The following is a 20,566-nucleotide window of genomic DNA, read 5'->3' as shown; positions in this document are numbered from 1 at the left end:
GAATAAGAAGAAAGTCACATTAAGTTGTCTATCAGATGCCAGGATCTGCCAGGCCATGTACACAGTCAGGTCATTGGATCACAGGTAACAGTATGATTCTGCCATACTCCATGTGGGTGTAAATGATCTGAGGTGTACCCCCACTCCCCTGACTATTTGAAGAGAGACATTGAGGAGCTCTTGGAAGTCTACCAGCTGGTATGAGCCTAGCACTGAGCAGATTTCTACCTTCACCAAAGATGGACTGAAGATGAATGACTTTAATGATTGGCTTAGCTTCTGGTGTAATTGCAATGGGGGTGCAATATTTATCAGCATGAGAGGATATGGTTGACAGACTATGTTACTTTGACAAAGATGGCGTGCACCTATCCCCAATGGGGTTTTGAATATTGGCTAAAACATTATCATCCTCCATAGAGCCTTTTTTAGGTAATGTGTCCATATTCATTAAGGATATCCACACCTCCAGGCTAGTTACTCAGCATAATGCAGCCAAGGATATCCAAGTGCAACTAATTCTGGGCAAAACTGCAATCCAAATTGTAGCTTGCTACAGATCCCCCACCAAGCTCCAGGATTCCCATTCCTCTTTTCTTGATATACTGGAAAATATTAGGGTTCAACCAAACACCCTAATATTGGGCGATTTCAAATACCCCACCATTAACTGGGAAAACTACTCATGTACCAACACCTTCAATCAGCGCTTTCTGGAATTCATAAATTCCAATGCCCTGGATCAACTTATCCATACCCCCACCAGGGGCAACAATATCCTAGACCTAGTCATTACCAACATGAGTGACTGGTGTTCCACACCTGAAGTCAACTCCTCTTTGGTCAGATCCGACCATAAGCTAATCACCCTAGATATCCACATCTCGCCCCACCCCCCCATTAAGGAAACCATGGAAATAACTTCTCCAAAGCCAACTTTATGCTTTTTAAGACAGAAGTGGTGAACTTCATGACACCCATGCAGATGGACAATATAGTTATGACTACTGAATCCTACACAAATGCAGTCTATAAGCACTTACACGAGTGCATGGATCGTGCTATCCCAAAAGGTCAGCCTTAGCAAGAAGCTGAAATCCCTTATAAGATCCTCCAATGCTAGCTATGAAAACAAGATTGCCACTGATTCTAAGGACAACCACAAAGCAATCTATAGCTATGTCAAGAATCTCAATGGCAACACCCAGATCTGCTCTGAGTTACAGCACAATGGCACAAAAAATACAGAACCAACTGATATTGCCAACATCCTGGCAGATAGGTTCAGTGCTAACTTTACCCCCCCCTCTCTCCCCCTAAAGGGCCCATATCTATACAGGAAGAATGCAGAGTCCCTGTAATCACAACTTCACAGGGCAAAGCAGCACTCTCTAAAGCCAAAAACACAGCATCCATGGGACCAGACAACATCCCAGGCTGTGTTTTACACGAACTTCAGAATGAACTGGCTCCCCACCTAAGCACCATGTTCAATCATAGTCTCACGTCAGACTATGTGCCCACTGAATGGCGCACAGCAACAGTTATCCCACTCCACAAAGGGGGAGCCACCACTGATCCTGGAAACTATCGCCCTATTAGCCTGACGAGCCTGGTCTGCAAGGCCATGTAATGTATCATCATGAAATTCATAAACAAAGACATTGGTAACCTCCAAACTCTGGACCCCATCCAGTTCAGGTTTGTAAAAGGAAGATCTTGCCTCCTGAACCTGGTCGACATCTCTGAGGCAATCACCAAAGCCGTAGACGAGGGTAAGGTGGTTCACACAGCCAATCATTTTTAAATCCCCACTTTCCCCTCTGGCCTGTACTGCGCAGGCTGTTGGCTCCACTTAAGGTTTTCGTCCCTGCTGACTTATTTTCCACCCCAGGTGTTTCCCAGTCCTCAGAGTGGCTTCTCGCCCATGAAAGAACATCTCTAAAGGACTCCTGCTGTGCTTCATTCATAGTCATATTAAATCTGTGCTTCAGATTTAATTTCAAAGTTTTTCGTCCATGCTGAATTATTTTCCACCCCAGGTGTCTCTCAGTCCTCAGCGTGGCTTCTCGCCCATGAAAGAACATCTCTAAAGGACTCCTTCTGTGCTTCATTCATAGTCATATTAAATATATGCTTCAGACTTAATTTCAAAGTTTTTCATCCCTGCTGAATTATTTTCCACCCCAGGTGTCTCCCAGTCCTAAGAGTGGCTTCTCGCCTGTGAAAGAACATCTCTAAAGGACTCCTGCTGTGCTTCATTCATAGTCATATTAAATCTGTGCTTAAGATTTAATTTCAAAATGTATGTCCCTCACTGTATTTTAGCCATTATAATCTTCTTGTGAAATTTTTGTTTCACTCCCCGCGAGCAGCAGCTAGCAGCCTACCACGGATTTTTGATCCCTCTCTCTACCTTCCTAGTCCCTTTGCACTTCCCCTGAAGTCCCTGAGATCTAGCTTTGTAAATACCTGACTTGGCCTCTAGGTGTCAGCATTTCCTGCTGTTTCTCTGTACCCTAATGTATAGCAATACTTTTGTTTAAATAACACAGCCATCTTTCCAACCTCAATTTCCAGCCACCATTCCCTTTAAACACTTCTCTGCCTTGTTCAACCTCTAGTCTCTAGCAAACCTCTTTTCAACTCAAATTCTGCGTGCCTTCTCTATAGTCTACTCTCCTCAGTTCTGTTCCCCTCGATTCACTGATACACGCTCTGGTTTCTCCTCTGCTTTGGCTCTACCCACTCCGTTCGCCCTGCGGGCTCACTCACATTTTGGGCCAAATGGTGAACTTCTAAACACCCATCTGATCATTTAAAATTTAAACAACTTCGAAATTCTACTAAAGCATCAATATTATTAGATAAAAGTGACTTCTACTTTCAACTTCAACAGACCAATCAACACAGACTGCAAAAATTCTAGTCAGGTATCAATAGACTCCTACATCCAGGCAACTCTAAGACACCAACCCCATCAGGTATTTCCCAAGAGACTCCCAAACAAATTGCTGATACCTTTAACATCTTCTTTACTGAAGCCATCCAGTCACTTGCTAACTCTCTACCTCATGTATCCTCTAATCTACCCACCTCCTTAACTAACTCTCCACCTATTTCCAACTACAATCTGTCCCTACATCCCTCATCTGTAACCTTCTTCAAAAACTCAAACCTTCTATCCCCTCTGCTGACCTCTTACCTGCTAAATATCTGCAAATAGCAGCTAAAGTTTTAGCTTATCCTATTTCTATCCTAATAAATAGAACCATAACAGACGGTACCATCCCATCCGTATGGAAAGTCTCCCATATAATCCCCCTTCACAAAGGTGGCAACTCAACAGAAATTTTTAACTTTCGTCCAATTGCCCTTCTCTCTCCCATAGCTAAAATCATGGAGAAATGCATTCACCCTCAACTGTTAGACCACCTTCTCCAAAACAGACTATTAGCTAGCTCTCGGCATGGCTTTAGACCCTTCCATAGCACCACTACTGCCCTCCTATCATTTTCTGACCACATTAACAAAATCATAACAATAACACCCTCTCCTCTGCAATCTTTATTGATCTTGCAAAGCATTCAACATGGTTAACCATGAGCTACTGTTGAATATTCTTAAGTCTCTCTCACTTGATACTCAAGCACTTCAATGGTTCAAGTCCTATTTAGATAACAGGCAACAAGCAGTGCTTTGGGACAACAGTCTATCCACCCATCTTCCTGTCACCCTTGGTGTACCCCAAGGTTCTATTTTGGGCCCTCTTCTATTCTCCATCCTTATAAATGATCTAACTATAAGTATCCCCAAGCTACATGCATACAATACGCACATGACTCCACATTAATATGCTCAGCTACTGGTCCATCTGAACTGCAGTCCCTCACCCAAAATGTTTTTGTACTAGTAGAAGAATGGTTTTTTCAGTGTTGTCTTCTCCTTAACCCCAAAAAGACTAAACTATTGCTCTTTACTCCTACACAAAAGTCCACCCCAATTGACCTCATTATTAAATCTAATAATGGCACAGTCATATCTCAAGACACTACCACCAAACTCTTAGGAGTAACTATTGACCACAACCTTAACTATGATACTCATATCAATACCACAATAAAATCAGTTAACAAAAAACTAGGCTCCCTCTATAGAATTAAACCCTTCCTTACTCCCATAGCTAGAAATACTATTGTCCACACCCACCTTATCTCAACTCTCTTCTATGCCTCTCCTATATACACAAATCTATCTAAAAGCAACCTCAACAAACTGACAATCTCCTACAATAACATTGCCAGATTTGCTACCAGCTCCCCTTTCAGAACCCACCACTGCCAAAATCTGAAGCAACTGGGTTGGCTGGAACTGTGTAATCAAATTTTATTCCATTAACTGATTATTGCCCATAAAACCCTTCATCATCCATGTAATACACCAATTCTCATGAGTCTAATCAGCCCATATAAAAATCTCACAAACCTACGCTCAGCAAATAAGCTACTGGTATCTAGACAAAAACCCAACAATAAAGCACGAGATGCCCTTTTCTCTAACACTGTGGGAAAAAGTTGGAACCTTCTTCCTGTTGAGCTCACATCTCTTTCTTCAACTGCACTATTCAAAAAGAAACTCAAATTATACCTTACAACCCACTGGCTATGTCCTTGTACTAACCCTGACAAAGATCTCTCTTCCTGTTATCCTAGATTATAGCACCAATTTACTACTCACTTTACAGCCACTTTAAGACCACTGCCTTCTAAGTTAGACTTATTATACCCTTGAAAGACTGTATTGTTATTTCACTGCCTTATAGCTAAGTCACTGCCCTTAACTAATTCTCCCAGTCTTGTTTATATCTATTCTATTTTCCTGTGCCATATTTATAACTTTCTTTTGGGAATCTTCCACATCCTTTTAAATACTCTTTTCTTCTACTATTGTTTGGTCAACTACAAATAAAATAAAAAAAAAAAAAAGGGATTTTCTATATTTTTTTTTTTTGCTATTTTCTATCATGAATGCTAAGTTACCATGTAACACCTGTTGTGTCTGACAAGTGAACTGTAACTGAAGTTGTAATGTTTTGTTTGTTCTTGTTTTTTATGTGGAACTTTTCTCCCGGGCCTCTACTGAAAATGGACATATATCCAGTTAGACTAGCCCAGTCAACAAATGTAAAATAAAATAAAATAAATAAATAAAAAATATCTTGACCTCGCCAAGGCTTTCGACACTATCCCCCATTCTGGAATTATAGCTAAACTCACTAAACTAGGTATAAATCCTTATGTCATAAGATGGGTTGCCAACTGGCTCACTGACAGGACCCACACTGTAAAAGTTGCAGACTCCAAATCTGACTTCAAACCAGTGACAAGTGGAGTACCACAGGGTTCAGTCCTGGGACATCTCCTGTTTGGTATCTACTTCTCTGAAGTACAGGCTAACACAGAAGGCCTGTGGCTAATGAAGTTCGCAGATGACTGCAAACTAGGAGCTATAGCTGAGTCCACAAATGATGTGTACATCCTACAGAAGGGCCTCACTGAGATAGATGCCTGGTGTCAGAGCCATGGCCTCAAGCTCAATGCCAAAAAGTGCATTGTTATCCCCTTTGGCAAAAACTCTGTACCCATGAACTACCACATAGGCGGCAGCCTTCTTAACACCGAATGTGTGATAAGAGATCTTGGGACCCAGGAGGACAGTAGTCTCTCCTTTAATAATCACATTGCCACAGTAGTCAGGAAATACTTCTACACAGCACACCTCATCACAAAAGGGTTGTCATCCAGGGAAAAAAGAGGTAATTGTTCCCCTCTACTCAACACTCATTAGACCCACTATAGAGTACAACGCCCCTTTTGGAATGTACCACACAAGACATCTGCAGCAGCTGAAAAGGCCACAGAAGTATCTCACAAAGAGAATTACTGGCCTCAAACAAATGCCCTACACTGATCATCTCAAGAAACTCCAGATTTAGTCTGTAGCACATCGCCTACTCTGAGGTGATCTCTGCCTAACATATAAAGCTATGTCAAACCCAGAGCTGTTAGACATGCTACACCTAATGAAATCCCAATCCCTCCGAGCTACACGCTCTAGGGACCTAAACCTTGTCACCACAATAAACAGGACTTGCTGGAGGGATAGATTCCTGTCCCAGAGACTTCCCATACTCTGGAACAAGCTACCCATCTATGTCAAGCAAAGTTCCTCATTAACACTCTTCAAGAAAAATCTTGATGACTGGATGGGAAATAGGAAATACACCCTGGGGATCACTCCTGTGGCTCTGCTCGACAGGGCCACAGGAAATTAACTTTCTTGGGTTGGCGTAAGCCAGGGAACTTTGTTGGCTAGGCTTACTTAGGCCCTTGGGCTGATAGCCTAGTACCTACCTATGAACCTATGAACCTATGACAAACCTTGCAACATAGCAAAACCAACCCAAGGGAAATTAAAGGTGTTTCTGCTCAATGCAAGGTATCTAAACAAGAAACTTCACTCCCTCCAACCTCTTCTTACTCCCAAGAATGCAAACATCTGTACAGTTACCAAGACATGGTTTAAAGCTGTGGAGAGAACCCCGACAGTGCACAGTTACAATACCTTCCACGCACTTAGGCCAGCAAATGCACAGGCAGGGAATAAAGGTAAAGGTGTCTCAGTTTCATGCCATATTCTTGCTAGCTATAGGTCCCCCTCTATGACCTAGGAAATCAATAACGTTTACTTAAACTTCCAGGAGACACTAACCATTCAACCCAATATCATATTAATGGGGGACATTAACTACCCCAGTATAAACTGGGAATCATAAATGACTCTAAACCTGCAGGACTTTGTAAATACTAACACCATGAACCTGATAGTCTACATGCCTGTTAAGGAAGCAAACATACAGAACCTGGTCCTCACTAACATGATAGAATTCTGTACCCCCCCCCCCCCCCAGTATAATGTCCTCTCCAATAAGGTTGGACCATAAAGCCGTCTCCTTTGAAATAAAAATAAAACCCATGACCCCAGCTAACCATGTAGCATTTAGGAACAATTCCAAGGCAAACTTATGATTATTAAGTGACAACCTGACAAAATGTCAAACCTCCCCAAACCCTGATAACCGAGTTGCCTATGTGGAATTGTTTATAGAGACTCTAGGCAGTCATAAAGACAGCTGTGCTTACCAGAAATAAGCTCAAAACAAATTGAAAAAAAAAAACAGGCCACTCTGGAGGAATCCAAACATCAATAGGCTGTACAACATAAGGAAGAAAGTCATACCAAACATCAAGAAATATAATGTCCAGCAGGATAAAAACTATCTCATCAATCTAAACAAACAACTCAGAGGGCAAATCAGGTCTACTAAAGCCAAACTGGAGGAGAAAATAGCCTTCCAGGCTTTCATTAGCGCTGTCCTTAACTTCAAAGGCTGTACACAACAATTGTTCATGAAGCCACCTACACAGAGCCAGGATGTATAGCAAATCTACTGTTCAACAAATTCAGCTCCAGTTTTAACCCGCCCTTCACCCCCTTAAGAAATACCATCAAACCCCCCACAACCATCACTAGAGAATATGTCCTAAATGTATTCTCCAAGGTCAAGAAAACCACATTAATGTGCCCTGATAATACCCCGGGATGCCTCCTAAAATAACATGAAACATGACATATAGGACCACTGGAATCACTATTTAACTATAGCCTCCAGCCAGGCTTAGTACCATGTGACTGGAGAACTACATAAGTCATCCTTCTGCATTAGTGCCTTCTACAGACCCTGGAAACCACAAACCCATTAGTATGACTAGTCATATATGCAAAGCCATGGAAAGAATGATCATGGAAATGATTAAAATTACACTAGAAACCTCAGGCACTGTTTCCAAAGCAATTTGTCAAGAAAAGGTCATGTCTACTCAGTCTGGTAGACTTCTTTAAGAAAATCAAAAAGGCAATGAATTAAGGCAAAATGGTGCATACTGTCCACTTTGACCTGGCCAAGGCATTTGCTACAATAGCCTACTCTGGCATTGTAAACCAGCTAATGGAATTAGGAATAAAATCCTATGTTACATGCTAGATTGCCATATGGCTCTCAGATTGGACCCAGGAAGTTAGGGTAGGGGAGTCCACCTTCACAAAGATGCCAGTCAACAGTAGAGTCCCTCAGGACTCAGTGCTAGGTCGTCTCCTTTTTAGCAACTACTTCTTGAAAGTCAAATTCAGTATCAAAGTCTAGTGGCTGACCAAGATTGCAGATGATTGCAAACTGGGAGAGGTCATAGAATCCCCTAAAATCACTAATACCCACCAGGAATCCTAATATAGACAAACAGTTGGTGTAATAATCACAGTTTAGAGGTCAGTGCCGAGAAATGCATACTAGTACCCTTTGGGAAATTGGCTACCCCAGGAAACTACTGCATTGATAACACAACCCTAAGAGTAGACCCATTAGTAAGGGATATAGGGACATATACAGACAGTAACCTGGCTTTCAACCAACATTTGCCTAAGGTAATGAGGAAACCATTCTATGTTGCTCAACTTGTAAGCAAGGGGATGAGATCTAGGTCCTACTAAGTCATCATTCTGCTGTACTCTGACATCATTAGTCCCATCATTGAGTGCAATGCCACATTCTCTGTGTATGTACCAGACCAGTCACATGCAGCAACTGGAACAGCCACAGAGACTCCTCAAGAAAAAAATCACTGCTTTAACAGCATGTCCTGTGCAGACACCTCAAAGCCCTAACCCTGTACTCTGCCTCCTAAAGACTGCTAAAGGGTGATCTATATCTGACATCCAAGGTATTATGGGATCCCACTCTGATAGACCTCTTGCATATCTGGGAAAATATAGCATCAAAACTATATGATCCAGGGTTTTGTAAATAGAACATGCTGGATATACAGTATGTCTCTCAGAAAATATCCCCTCTTTTAATGAGGATTCCCATCCATGGGAAGCAGAGCTATTCCCCAACTTTATTCAAGAGTAATCTGCAGCAGTGGATAGGAAATCAGAAAGTCACCCCGGTTTGTCAGCCATGTCTCTAATGGATAGAGGCAATCTGTAAATGTTTGACCACCCATGCCCTAGCTTACACATACCCCTGAAAATAACCTCTAGGGCACCAAACTTATTCAATACCTTTGGGATGCATGGCTGGGCTTAAAAAGGCCCTTGTGATCATTAGCCCATGAACTTCAATTGATATCAATAATGCAACACTTGAAATAAGAAAAAGGCAGAAGTACCAGAGCAATGCAAACAATGCAGTGACAGAAAGACAGACAAAGGAACATAAAGATATATTATTAGTGAATGAGGATATGAAGGACACGATTGAAGAAAGTTGTTAGAGGAAAATAAATTACTAGCAGCTATGAAGGATTGTTACTGCATGACAAAACATCAATTCAAATCACAGGAGAAACTCTAGCAACTGGCTAGCAGCTGCAAGATTACTGGGCATCAAATAAACAGTATTTGTGCAGAAATGACAATCAAAACATTTTGATTAAAAACATGAAAGAGAAAATTTTTCAAAAGATTTCTACCACCTAATTAAATGAAAAAAAACAGCACTGCAATATATAACATTACATATAGAAAGTAGGAACCTCAGCATTTAAGCAATTTATTTGAATACACATGCAAACATTTTTGTAGTGGGCAAGCCTCACCCCCCCCTGCACCCCCATACCCAGCACTGTCGCTATATTAAATCTGAGGTTACTCATCATTGAGGGTAAGGAGAAAACTTTATTTCTCACAAAGATGTGTAATCTTGTAGAGCTACAATATACATCTAAGCTGTTATGATTGAAATGTTTCAATTAATATATACTCAGCCATAAAGGGTTACATTAAACCCTATATCCCCTTCCTGTTATAAAAACATTAACATCAAACCAAGCCAGTGAACTTCCTCATTTCAGAACTTGCTTCATCCATTTAAGAGTTGTAGGTAACTGTGGCCTATCTTAGCAAGCAATAACGAGCGCAATGGTAGAACAGCCGAAGATGGAGTACAAGTTCATTGCAGGACACACAAACACACACACACATGCACACACATGCATACACACGCACACACATGCACACACACCTAGAGACAATGTATCATTGTTTCCCCACCTGTCGTGTCTTTAGGACGTGGATGGAAACCAGCAATACAGGTGAAAGCCATTGTGCACATGCCCACATTTCAACTAACCTGTGCTACATTTGGCAGGGAAATCTTGCTGAACATATTAAGACATTTTAATTAGGCTTTGAACTTTCAATTGCCACAAACAAAAATGACTAGTGTTATATGCAGAATGTGGACTTATGTAGGAATGCATTCTGTATTCCCATTCTCGAAAGAGAATATTTGCTTCCCTTGTCTTCCTGCTTCAAATTCTTTATAAATAAAACTTAAAAATCCATATCACCAAATTTTAGTTCATCTAAAGTTACCACAGAAATCTTACACTATGGAATTCCATCTTCTCATACATTAATGTGCTTCTTTGCAAAAGGACTTTCTGATTTTCATATTCACAAAATGCTATAATTAAACAGACTTGGTTCGCATTCTTGCTTCCAAAGCTAGCTTAAGCAGCCATCTACCATATTTATAGGAAATAATCCAAGATCAACACATGCATTTTAAATCAATATAATTTGAACTACAAAAATGCAGAAATACACAAATTTAGGTACAGAAAACAACACACAGAATAACTACGATATAATGTTTCAAGCTTTAAAACGTGAATAATGGTTGCTTGATGCAGCTCTCCTTTTTTAAGACTCTGGTGTAAATGTTTGTTTTAAATAATTTATAGAAATGTTTAAACATATTGGAAGTGTGGCATAGGAAGACAGTTGCATAAACCTGTTAATGGTAAAGAACACCAGTTTTGTTGAGTAATCACAGCAGTCACCCCCATATTCCCCTAAAACACCAATCCATATGCATGTCAAAACCAATCGGCATTTTACTGGAAAAAAAGGCAATAAACAGCATTTAGCATATTTTCAGAAATAATATCCATATGTTAAATGCCTTTCACTTTAACACTGCTTGTGATGAACAGAAATATTACCATAGGCAAACATCTCAAGAGATCAGCAAATACATTTTCCATTAAAATAAAATATTATTTTCAGTTAAAAATTATACTTATCTAACATGTAGAACATGCATTTGGAACGGCTTTTAAATGCATTGTCTGTGTTTGAAATCCAAATGCAGTTTTAGCATCAATGTATTTTATTTATTTCTGGCCTTAGCATTAGAAAAAGTTATGATGGATATATGAAACAGATGACAAATAGGAAATAGGCGTATACCCAAATTATCCACCCTTCTTATATAAACATAAAGAACGTAACTTTAAGAAGTAATAGTGTACATTCTATTTTGAACTTACTTGTCTGGAAAGGAATACTGTGCTGCATTAGCATGTATTCAGTGTAAAAAGAAATTAAATAGATATTGTAAATGCATGTTAACTTTCTGGTGTACATAATTACTGATGAAACTTGAAACACGTGGATAGACTGATAAAAGTAGAATAAGCAGATTGACATCACATTCCTTAACAATGACCAAAAGTAAATCCAAAGAAAAGGAAAGCTTGCTTGCATTTGCTGTGCTCTACACAATGCTAACTCACTTACTGTTTTTCATCTCATTACAAGTAAATACAAAAAAAAAGGGGAAAAAAGAAAACACTAAATATTCTTCAGTTATCATCACCGCACCAAACTACTTCCCTCTTATTATAACTAACATGAAAGAAAATGTACTACTGACCTTTTTATACAAAGTTCCATCATATTTTTTCTTGTCACTACTGTTTAACTACTGGCTTCAGCTGTATTTCCAGATTTCTGCCTGACTTTGCATTCAAGATGCAGGTCACGCCTCCCTAGCCTGCAAGAGTTTTGGGAAAAGCAAAAGAGGGATTTCCCAAACATTGACATCCACCAGACATTGCTTCAGATTAGCAGCTCCCTGGCTAGCCTCTCAACAAAACTCGTTAGCATATTCTACAAGCAGACTTGAGTCTGTCATTCGTCATTTTTCTGAATGGCAGATGGCAAGATAAACAGATTTAAGAAGAGAACAAAGGCTTATAGTCAGACATAGACAGAAACAGCAAAGACTTTTCATTCATTTCTGCCTGCCTACCTGTCTGGCAACATACATGTCATCAAATTTAAAAGGAGAAAAAAATGAAAGAAATTATATTAGTGACTGGAAAAGGAAATTTCCCCATTTCCTTTAACTACAGTTTTGTTTTGTTAATTAAGAAGCACATGTCTAATTCAATGTTGTTTATATGTACCCAGCAATACTGAATAGTTAATTCTTCTACGTTAACTTTCATCTGGTAATAAGTAGCCAGAGACATTAGTATAACAATTTCATGTAAATGTGTGGAATGCATACTTGTGCATGCCACACACACACACACACACACACACACACACACACACACACACACACACACACACACACACACACACACACACACACTCTCTCTCTCTCAAGATGGATCCATATTGATAAGTTCAAAAAAATAATGCATGTTACTGGAAATTACCACTCCACTGCTTATGGCATAAAACTATACAAATGCAACAGAAATATGATAGTATATTTAGTGCAGTAGCCTCACATTAAAAGCATGCTTATTTTTGTACTGTTTTCCTTTTATTCCCATACGTTGCAATGCATACAATATACTCACTCAAGCTTAACAGATACAGAGTAAGAAACTATATGTGTGTGCGGGGGTAGTATTTGAAGCATCTGCTTATTATAACTGTTTTCTATTTTTACTTAAACATGAATGCTTCACTTATGTCATCTTTACATAATGTATAAATCTGAAGCCATTTATGGTTTATGTATTAATTAACGCACTGTTACAATGCCGCATTTGTTTAAGTTTTATATGTTCACAGGGGAATGCAGTTGGAAATGACCACTTATTTATTAGCTTTATAATTTAAATACAAAGTCTGGAAAAAGTAAGAGCACCTATATGAATGATAAATGTTAGTAGTTCTAAATAGAGTTATCAAAAGTAATTGATGCCATAGATTCACTTTCCAGGGGGGGTGGTAAACCTCTTTCGGCATAACTGTGCTTTGGCTTAAGGCCAGTCTTGGAACACTGTTTCACAGCAGCAAGGTTTGGATTATCTATTCTGCTCTGTTACAGACTGATTTGAATATGAATGAACATGTACCCCTTAGGAAGATAGATTTTTTTTTTATTAATGTGCCACTGTCTGAACGTTTTATGCAAGGTAGATTCAATTAACCCATACAATGTTAGCCTCTTAATGTTGTGTACCAAAGCATTGTAGTTCTCCAGCCCTGAATGTGTTAATCTTGCTTAAACAGTATTTCTATTAATCATTTCCCTTCTACAAACACTGATAATAAATTGACCAGCTGTACAGACAGTTTAGACCCACACCAAAATTGCAGCACTATCAGCAGTTTATCTGTAGTTATTTAAAATTAGCTGTGATGTCTTTATCAAACTACTCCTCATTGTGGTATCAGGAGGATACGTAAAGCAACCCCTAAACTGTCATGTAGAGCTCTGTTCTTCTTATCTGTAGAGGGAACTAACACATAGATGTGCAGATAAATTAATCTGAAATTATAAATCATCTATGGCTTAAGGTGTGGCTACAGGAATTTCAGCTCCTGTTATGTGAATAGGTGATATAAAGAAGAGTCGTGATGTACTGCTTTATAACTTGCTCATCAGGCAAGCAATATGAGAGATTCTGTTACTTCTTTTAGACAAAAATAAAATATACAGTGGAGGACAGATAATTGAAATTTTGCTGAAAGCATGCATAATTTTAGTAGATCATACATTCTTAGCAGATCTATGGATACATATTAACCCAGGGAAAGGGCAGCACTTGTTCAGTAACAGTTCTCAGTCAATGTATTGACAAAAAACACATATAGCAGACTGCCAAAAGTGTAAAAGACAGATGTAAGAGGAATGTAAAAGTAAAGGCATAAAGAGAAAAAAAAAAGAGAAAGAAATGTTTTCAGTATTCCATTAGTCAGTGTGACTGGGAAGGCCATATTTCAGCACGTTATGTGCCGTTATGTTTTCTTGGTTTGCTTTTAACTAGCATAGGTTGTAGATGTATGACATTTACAAGTAAAAACATATATCTCCATATGAAAATAGCATGCAGTCACTAAATCTAAAACAACTAAACTACTGTTATTTTTTAACAACAAATATGGTTATCAACAAGAAAAGTACTAGATGCAAAATGTAAACAACTGATGAACAGCATGGTTCACAATAAGCACCATTGCACATTCCTACCATACCAGAGCAATAATGGTAATCTCTTGGAGTGCTGTCTTTTGCTAAACTGGAGCCTACCTAAGGTATGCAGAAGGGATAATGACTGGGAGAATTAAGACTGCCTTTATGCAAGCAATAGGCAGCTGTGAGTGGCAAACAGAGAAACAAGAAACTAACAATTCAATGTGATTTTATTCCCAAAGATATATGTAGCCAGATGTGGTCTTCTGTAAGTTCATGGAATTGCAGACACACACACACACACACACACACACACACACACACACACACACACACACACAAAGAAGTGTGAATGAGGTAGTCAGGAAGCTAGATGCATAAATCAAGGGAATGCTAATTCTCTATTCTTGGGAAAAGAAAAACTTCTAAGAAGAGTGCAACAGCACTGTATAACATGGTAAAATAATGAGGACGTTTTGCTGAAAAAGTCTGATAACAAAAAAAGACAGGTACATTAGAAATATGCATCTGGTCAACATTTGTGAAGGAAAGAAAAGAAAAGAAAAGGAAAAAACTGCCCTAAGATGAAAAGACTGTATAAAAATGTGATCGCTGATTATGTTTCTTTTAGAGAGATAAAAACTGTGTCTGCACATGTGTGTGAGTGGGTGTGTGTGCATACATGTGTATGCATGTTGTGTGTGTACATGTGTGCGCTGGTGGGTCTCTGAAGGTTCAGTACGTAGGAGACTACAAGTGGTATATTTGACACCAATGCCAATTCTTGTAATCCCTGGGAGGTACCTTATCTCATCTGTGCATCTTATTTCCTTTAAGGATTAGGCTTTCATATGTGCATCTTATTTCCTTTAAGGATTAGGCTTTCATATGCACTTCTTTCTCAGTCACTCTTCATTCCTTCCAGCTGCTAAATCATAGCCTGTGGTTCCTTTGTCTGCTGACACTGCATTGTGATTTTTTTTCTATATAGAGAACTAAAGAACCTGTGCTGCAATTCAGTCTGATCTACAGCATTTTTAATTACCTTCTCTCCCTTTCACTAATTTAATTTCTTTCCCTTTCGTCCTGTTCTCAGCAACAAATCTGAAAAATGTCTTGTCTGGACTCTTTTTCCAGATCCTTTTACAGGTACACATTGGCTTGTTGGGTAAATATATGTATATTTTGGATCATGCTGTGGGCCTGTCAGAAAACTCCATTACCTTTACCCACCTGGTACATTCATTCCATTAGGTGCTGAGAGTCAGAAATCTCTAGGATAGGTAAGAGCCCACTAACCCATTTGTTCCTTTCTGTTGTGCCTATTCAGCCTACTCATTTTCCCTATGGTGAGAGATCAATGTCTATAAAAGCTGGTTGACTAAGATCTAATGGCCAAGAGCTGGAGCTTCTTCTTCCCTGAAAAGGCTCACTTGAGCTCCACTCTTTGGTGCCATCTCTGGGAAGTGTGCCTCTGAACACTGAGTTCTCCACTCATTAGGTTTGCACTGGGGCAGTGTGTGCTATGCGGATCCATGCCCTGTGGGTGTAACACCCAGTGTTCTCGCTAGGTGTCACCCAAGTAGCAAGCGTGATCCACATCCCTCCCACTGAAATGGGTTTGCCAGCTATGGCTTCTCATCGCAATCTCTCTACTATGTCATTTCCCATGCCAAGGCACTAGTAAGATTGCCGGGATTATAGACAAGGCTTCAATGCCTTAGAGCTATGGTTGGCCTGCTGGATAAATATTGTGACTATTTGTGGCATCCATATAGGCCCTTCATTTGTCATGCCACTCTGATAGCCTGCATTACTTTTTTCTGTTATCAGATTTTTTTTTCTCTTATCAATAAGGCATACCATTCTATTTCTCACTTATACTTTAATGCCATTCCATTATTCTCATGTGTATCAGATATTCTATATTACACTTCCCAAGATGGCTTCCCTCATGAAGTTCCAGGTCTGTGTGCTTGTGTGATGCCCATGCACTGGCCCAATAATCAAGAAGCCTCAATCCTCACCACTAGCACCAGTGAGGGGCATGCTCATTTGGAAGAATAACAAGTACGTACACAGTAAAGTACAATTTTCCTTAAGAACACACAGAGATCACAGTTAGTCTGGGGCTGGTTTCTCCCTTTCTCTCCAGATCCCCAGTAAACCCCCCCCCCCCCATTGGCACAGCTATAGGGTTCAGATCTCATCTGAGTAGTCAAGTCAAAACCTCCAGTACCCCCTCTGTCCAACCAGTGCTTTGTGTCTCTGCCCAGGTAGCGGACACGCACACATACACACACACACACACACACACACACACACACACACTTTGAGATTTGGTTTATATACAAACACACAGACACTCCTGGGGAAGGCTGGCACATGTTCTACAGCTATGCCCCCTCCTGCCAGGGTATAAGGTAGTAATTACTGCTACCAACTACTCTTATCAGCTGCTAATAAGGCCCTTCCTAAAGGGTGACCAATTTCACTGTATAATATTACTGTTATCCAAATAGTAAGTATAATCCAGGGCTAAGGCTATTCTGGAGTGGCTTAGTATAGTATCACTAAATACATGCAAGTACTCTAGAGCTTAAATAATCTCTACACAAAACAGACACAGTTGAAAGGTTTAAAAATATTTAATAATAAATAATAAAAACACAAGACAATGCTTATTACTTCAGCACAATGACATTACAAAGTTCAAAAATCACAGGAACATTTTAAAATAATATTGTAGAATAGTCTGACATAAATATAAAAAACAACTAGACTAATCTGGCTAAATTTCTATCTAACTCTAAGAGAAATACTCAGATCTAAGATCCTACTTACAGACCAAAGGCAGAGTGCTGGTGAATTGATGTGTTCAGGTTCAGACAAAATCCAAAATGTTCTCTCTTTCCCTCTGGGAAAGTCTAAAATTGATAACACAGTACTGCTGAGTCATTTCAGATTACATCATTCTTAACAGTTCTGATTTGGTTTCCCAGGCTCACAGAAACTCAAAATGTACATTTCTTAGTAAGCTGCACCTGGTCAGGAAGCCACAGCAATAAGACATTATACATGTAAAGCTTTAGTAATTATCTCTTAAATCAAGACAATAGAAATAATTTCCTGGCCCAGGCATCCTGTCTCTGAGCTGGAGCTCAAACAGTCATAAAATACTTGACTTATCAGCTTTCTTCCAGCAAGGTGCACTATGCTTACATTTTTGAAGCTCCGTACTACATATAGTTTAATTCTAACATATAGTTATCTTTACATTTGTAGAATAAGCCTGTGGATTACATTAATATTTACAATGACATAGAATTATTTACAAAATTCTATCTACCTAGTCTGGCAGCATTCACAGCTTGCAGTGTACTTCAGCATTACTTCAGGCATAGTTAAACAGGTAGTACATGAACATTTTGGTACAAGGCTTTCTAACCTCATCTATTATTATCCATTTGCATTACTGTAGTCTGGACAGGCATATTTCTCTTTCTAGTTGGAGTCTCAGTCTTTCTTCAGTTATGGATTCTCTTTGAAGACTGTAAATATAAGAGCTTTCTAGTTCACTACAGTAAGGTTCATGCCTCATAGTTTCTACTCCTCTGTTCCTCTCCTGTGTACTCCCATGCACAAATTCTACATTTGACATTGTCATGACCATGCAAGTCTTCCTCTTATTCCTTTTGCTCCTCAGCATAGTCATCACCACTGTGATTATGTGAGGTATTGCCAGCTATGCCAGGAGAAGTAGGGCAGTGGATGTGTAACATATGTCAGCAATGCTAGCTGGAATTTTATAAAGAATTACATGCCATTCATATATCAAACTGATTTGTACAGATGCTTGCGTTAAAATGTATTTGTAAAGCTGCTTGTGTTAAAAATTAACCAACAGTGTGCCCTGCTGGACAGAAAAATAAATACACTTGCATATCAGACTGTATTATAACTATTGAAATTAATATTGTAACAGAGAATACTGGAAGAGAATAGGTTAAGCTTGGCTCCAGTGAATTTTAAAAAATAGTATTCAATTAAATTACTTAATTTAGGCAATAAAGATTGTATCTTACAGTCTTAACTGCAACCATTGATGAAATGTCTATGCCAGAGAAAGGTTTATTAGCTCCAGTAGGAAAAGTGTTAGTGTTTTATTGTTTTATGGCTTCCAGAAGCTGCAACAGATCTTAGCAAAGCTCTATTTGTGTGTATTATTGGCACATATGTGTAAGATTCTGGGTCAGTTGCTAGGAAAGGGGACAGTATGGGAACCAGAAATAAAATGACCAGATGTATATGATATCATTCTGTAATGCAGGGCAAAAATTATGTTTTCATACTAGATGAGACTGACGTCTCAGAGCAATCTGTTTTTGTAACTTGACAAAAAAGGATCAGTCACCCACTTCACCTTGTCTTGCTCTAGTAAGTGGACCAGGGAATAGCAATTCTTTAGATCAGTCAGGAAAATATAGTGAGATTAGTTAAGTACTGTTTTCTGTATCTGTGTTATTTTAATATGTCCTGTGATTGAAACTCTGCTGTTTATTGTAAATAGATATGTAGTATTTTCATGTTATTTTATTATTTATTATTAAATACATTTAAATTTTTCATTGTGCCTGATCCTTTAGAGAATATTTTAACCTTTGAGAATACTTATATCTATTTGGTGATTCTGTGGCCACTCCTGAAATCCTTACTGCATTGGTCAAACACTATCATTGGTATAAATGATAATTTCTCTCAGTATAATTGGGCACCCTTGAAAGATCCTTAGAGTATCTGGCTTTGGAGTGCCTGGTGGCATTGTAACTACCTTATAGTCTGAGTAGAAGGGGGCATAGTAAGTGAATCCATGACAACCTTACCCAGGTGTGTGTGTGTGTGTGTGTGTGTGTGTGTGTGTGTGTGTGTGTGTGTGTGTAAATCAAATCTGCAAGTGTGTACATCAGCTGCTTGGAGCAGGGACACTAAGCACTAGTTTCTCAGATAGGGTGCTTGACGACTTGGCTTGGACACTCAACTGAGGACTCAACTTTACAGCTGTGACAGTGGGGAGTCTTACTGGGGATCTGGAGAGACAGAAAGAAAAACCCAGACCCCAGACTGAGTGTGTTTCTTGTGTCCTCTTAATGAAAATTATGCTTAATGCAGAGATCTGAATCAGGAAATATTATGTGTATCTATTTTTGTTCTAAGTGAATGTCCCTCTCCATTGTCAATGGTAATGATTCAGGCTCCTTGATTACTGGTCCAGACAGGGGACATCACATATTGGTGAGCAGAGGTGTGGATATTAATTGAACTTTTGTAGCCTGTAGGGTGTCGTCACTGAAGATGTGTGTATTCTCAGCAGCCACAAAGTATACATACAGAGTTTTATTTTCTCAACAGTTTTTATTTATTTTTTGTTAGTTTAGTTTAGTCAGGGAAAGCAGGCAAAGATGTCAGCAGAGGATTATGGCAAGCTGACAAAGAACTAGTTGGGGAGGTGTGTGAAGCAAAAAAGATTGTTGCATGCCAACCTGACTAAAGAAAAAATGATTTCAGCCTTAGTCGCAGCTCAGACCAGCAACAAGGAGGATAACTAGTCCGGTGATGGGCATTTGCAGCCCTCAAAAACAGGACTGTTCACCTTTTCTTCAGAGGATTTAAAAATCTGTCTGGAGTTAAAGAGAGTTGAACTGGAGGCCAAACATTCGGAATTAGAATCAGAAGAGAAACTGCAGTATTTGGAGATCGAATAAAATGAGAGACTGTGGCATTTGGAGGCCAAAAAAAATCATCATCATCTTCATCAAGCTCTTTCACAGTGACAGAAAATGGCAAACATCACTACAGCTCCCTTAGATAACCGAGCGTAAGCTTCACTAGTGAGCACTTTCATCATTCATAGAACAGCATTGAACTAATCATCAGTATACCATATTGATAATGTCATTTTATGTTTTGTACTGAGCTGGTTTAATCATTTGTAATTGCTTAAATGGGCACTTCTCTTAGAATGTCCAGTGTAAGACCACACTGACCTGTTGCATGTACCTGTTTACAGAATATGAATAAACTTGTAAATAAATTATGCTGTCAATCACATGGAAATGATACAAGCATTTCTGTCCACTTCATTAAAGATATGCTGATCTAAATAGATGATTACAATCATTAAACTAAATTGCTCCCCCACCTAACACTATATAGTGGATATAA

The 20,566-nt window shown here is 39.1% G+C and overlaps 1 protein-coding gene across 4 annotated transcripts in view; it reads right to left on the bottom strand.

Moving 5' to 3' along the window:
* The window catches only part of MASP1 (MBL associated serine protease 1), a 1,330,562-nt gene extending 1,318,552 nt beyond the window's left edge, over positions 1-12,010 (bottom strand). For 2 of the 4 annotated variants that reach the window (XM_044070395.1, XM_044070398.1), the window contains exon 1: positions 11,840-11,990. In XM_044070395.1, coding sequence (XP_043926330.1) covers positions 11,840-11,862 — 23 coding nt within the window. In that variant the 5' untranslated portion in view covers positions 11,863-11,990. Of the gene's footprint in view, positions 1-11,839 lie in introns of all 4 variants that reach the window. The other 2 variants (XM_044070394.1, XM_044070397.1) reach the window with 2 other exon arrangements.
* Between the last annotated feature and the right edge of the window lie 8,556 nt (positions 12,011-20,566).

This window comes from Protopterus annectens, chromosome 4.part1 (genome assembly GCF_019279795.1).
Source record: "Protopterus annectens isolate FY-2018-M chromosome 4.part1, PAN1.0, whole genome shotgun sequence".
Taxonomy (NCBI): Eukaryota; Metazoa; Chordata; order Ceratodontiformes; family Protopteridae; genus Protopterus; species Protopterus annectens.
Note: the sequence above shows the minus strand (reverse complement) of the source record. Positions and strands in the feature narration are given on the sequence as shown.